The 4077-nt window shown below is 41.7% G+C and overlaps 1 protein-coding gene across 1 annotated transcript; it reads left to right on the top strand.

The window, feature by feature from the left end:
- Positions 1-423: 423 nt before the first annotated feature.
- LOC139936481 (uncharacterized) lies at positions 424-2535 on the top strand. The gene has a single exon (XM_071931307.1). The coding sequence runs from the start codon at positions 424-426 to the stop codon at positions 2356-2358; it is 1935 nt and encodes a 644-aa protein (XP_071787408.1). The 3' UTR covers positions 2359-2535.
- Positions 2536-4077: the final 1542 nt, after the last annotated feature.

Raw genomic sequence — 4077 nt, 5'->3', positions numbered from 1 at the left:
GTTCACTGGAGTGAACAAGCTTACGTAATACATACAAACAATTGACTTAAATTAAACAATATCGCGCCATTCGTGCGAAATAATGGAGCGATTTTAACAATAGCATGACGTCACAGGTGTGGGTTAAGTCGCATAATGCCCTCGGTGAACGCGCCATTCGTGGGTACGAATGGCCCTCGGGCTTCGCCCTCGGGCCATTCTTACCCACGAATGGCGCGCACCTCGGGCATTATCCTATACGTAATCAATGGGTTTATAAGACCAATGTCTGTCTTTATCCTTGGAGGCCAGTACACTGTTACGAATCAGTTATTGTGCTGCCACCTAGCGTCTAAAAGTCTCCATTATTGTTCACTCCCTGATTGTAAAACGAACACGTCCTTGTTTTATTTCATCAGGTAACAGGAGCCAATTCTCATCAAGATGGCCGAAGCTGCTTTACACACTGAGACCACTTGCAAGATTAGACATGTACACATCGAATGCCCAATCTGCCTGAGTCGGTTCACTGATCCGAAAATACTGGACTGTCTTCACAGCTACTGCTTCAAATGTCTTCAGGAACTTATAGACAAACAGGATCCGAAGACGGATCTTATTATTTGCCCAATGTGTAAAAAGGAAACGTCAATCCCAGATGGGGGATTGTCAGGTATTCTTAGCTGCTTTTTCTTAAGCTCGCTTATCGATGACGTCATTAATCTTGGAGGTTCGAAGGAGGACATTGACCCTCCTGTCGTGACATGCGAAGGATGTGACGAAGGTCTTGAAGCCGTCTCACGGTGTGTTGATTGTGATGCGAATTATTGCAAGACATGTCTAGAAAACCACGCAAAGCTAAAAGCTATCAGTCATCATCAAATCGTTAATGCGGTGGGCTCATCAAATGAGCAACCCAAAGTCAAGGACAAAACTGAATCACCAAAGTGCCGGAAACACACTGACCAGGAACTGCGTTTTTATTGCGACACGTGTGATTTACTTGCATGCCCTGTTTGTGTGGTGTTCGATCACCGAGCGTCCAACCACAATCTCTCTGAAATCAATGATTCCATTCGATCTTATCGTCGAGCTGTTGATGAAGCCTTGCAGAAGTTTGATGAGTGTCGCAAGCAATTCCAAAAAGTGGATGACTCTATTAAATACTCACAGCAGAGTTTGCAGCTCATGGTTGACCAGGCTCTTCGAGATATTGTGGCTAAGGAGGAAGAGGAAATCACTAAGATAAGAAACGCATCTCGCCACCTTCAAGAAAGAGTCACCCAAATCGGTCAAGAAAGAGGTGAGGGATTTGAGAGCATACAGAGCAGCAATTACGATAAGATGAGCCGTGCAGAGCAGATCGTAGCTTCAGTCAATGACTTAATGCAACATGCTGATAACTTTGAGCTGCTGGACCTCAAGCCAAAAGTTATGCACAACTTAGACTTCCACAAAGAACTCCAGTTTCAAACAGTGCAGCATAGCAAGTCATTCATCGGGTTCAAAGGTCATGATATCGTCACTGATGCAGATCTCGGTGAAATACTAGAGGAAGAGAAGTGGGAGGTAAAGACAAAGTTTGGTGAATGTGGGGAAGGTGAGGGGGAGTTCTTGGGTGCAAGGGACGTTGCTTGTTTTAGCAATGGTGACATTGTCGTTACTGATACATTGAGGCGGCTATTATCCACATTTACATCAAAGGGTAGTTACAAGTCTACAGGTGTTCAAAGTGGAACAGAGCACGGTAAACTAAAACAACCTTTTGGTGTTACCGTGACCTCTGATGACCTGCTCCTGGTTACTAATGGACATGATGTAAAGGTTTATGATAGAGAACTGAGATATATTCGTCAGTTCAGACCCTCACAGAATCAAGTCGAGGGGCAGTCAAAGAGCCTACTTCGTGGTATTGCTGTGGACAATAAAGATCGTATTGCAACGGCTGACTGTAAGAGAAAGGTTATATCTCTCCATAATATGGATGGATCCATCAATTCCACAATACATCATGACGATATTAGTAATAACTGCCATCTATCTGTTAGCAGCAAGGAGCGTCTGATTTTTATAAATTACCAGAAGATGAAACTATTTTGTATGGATTTCATGGGAAACGAGGTGTTCAATATCAGCACCTCCATTGACGGCAAACCTGTCAATCCTTATGGTGTGTGCTGCGACGATGCTGGAGACATCTATGTGTCTGTTCATTCCGGTGGCTTTGGAACCAAAGATATACATCATTACGATGCATCAGGTGAGCACATCGGCTGTGTAGCTCGTGGCTTGTTCAATCCTCTAGGCATGACGTTTACTCCTACCGGAGACCTCATCGTGGCTGATATGCACTCGGTCAAGGTATTGCATCGTCTGTGAGTGTCGATGACGTCATGGTCGAAAACGATACAAAATCGTGGATGACAATTGGAAATTAACAACATCCAATAATAAATAACGACTAACCTAAAACCAAGGCACTCTCATCAAGAATATGAATAATCTGTCATTCCAGCAAATCCACGGTCAACTATTATTCTAACCGCACCATTAACTTTATAAAAAATTGTTTGACTTTCGCTTTACATTGAGTCACTTATGATTTAAATTCCGCTGGGCTGGTTTACCAAACTAAAAGGTGGTATGATGTAAAATCATAACAATAGACCGATTGCACTACAGACGTCACGTGACCTGAGATAGGTATTACAGATCAACAAACACAGTGTACTGCATATCAACTCGCGTTAAACAGACATTATTATTGTTGCAATTGTTCGTTCAATCAAGGCTTTTATTCTCTAAATCACTGAAGAATATTTACCGGTGGCTGAACAATGCCAGTTATAATTGGTTACACAGCCCACCAATATAGGAAATTCTACGAGAATGTTCACACGATGTCATGTGTTTGTGCACGGAAAGTGTGGTTTAACATTGCCCTCATTGTAATGATTTTGCTGCCAATATTTAAAAAACAAAAACTCTTGAAGAGGCTGCAAACTCCTTCATTTTCACCTTCAAATTATTTGATAAGAAGGGGGAGCTGTCAGCTAGAGTCGGACAACTTCGCGGTCTCTCTTGGCACAGCCCGACTTCACGCCGTGCACAACGCAAAATCCACGGCGCGTGAGCTCCCTCAAACCTCGGTACGTAGTCTAACCATACTCTCAAAAGAAACCTCTTTTGTAGAAGAAAACTGGATGTATGAAGCAGCATTTATTTAAATAAATATCACAATATTAACCCTAAAAGGGCTTCGTTTTGAGTTAAAACTGTTATATCGAAAATACAGCCGATTATCAGTACGAGTCTTCCCATGACTTTACTGTGCAGCTGTGTATTATTTTTTTCTATACCCATCTTAGGTCACGTGATCACATGTATACATTGGTAGCGCAATCGATCTATTATTATAAAAATGACAATTATTATGAGGTACATCACAGCCAGAGACCGGTCAGAGGAAACTCCAAGCTCCTTGTTCAGTTATCCAGCTAGGCAAACGTGGTTTTAAGACTCCATGTTTTTGTATTTTATGAGCAGCCACCTAGATTACAAATAAAGGTAGGGCTATGCGTAGTGGTTAATGTTTAGCAGCTCTCATGTAACATGTAAATACCGTACTATGAAAAGAATGTAGAGCATTGCGTAGTGGTTAATGTTGAGTAGCTCTCATGTAACATGTAAATACCGTACTATGAGAAGAATGTAGAGCTATGCGTAGTGGTTAATGATTAGCAGCTCTCATGTAACATGTACATACCGTACTATGAGAAGAATGTAGAGCTATGCGTAGTGGTTAATGGTTAAATACCGTACTATGAGAAGAATGTAGAGCTATGCGTAGTGGTTAATGTTTAGTAGCTCTCATGTAACATGTAAATACGGTACTATGAGAAGAATGTAGAGCTATGCGTAGTGGTTAATGTTGAGTAGCTCTCATGTAACATGTAAATACCGTACTATGAGAAGAATGTAGAGCTATGCGTAGTGGTTAATGATTAGCAGCTCTCATGTAACATGTCAATACCGTACTATGAGAAGAATGTAGAGCTATGCGTAGTGGTTAATGTTTAGTAGCTCTCATGTAACATG

This window comes from Asterias amurensis, chromosome 4 (assembly GCF_032118995.1).
Source record: "Asterias amurensis chromosome 4, ASM3211899v1".
Lineage (NCBI taxonomy): Eukaryota > Metazoa > Echinodermata > Asteroidea > Forcipulatida > Asteriidae > Asterias > Asterias amurensis.
The sequence above is the reverse complement of the archived record's forward strand: the minus strand, read 5'-3'. Positions and strand labels throughout refer to the sequence as shown.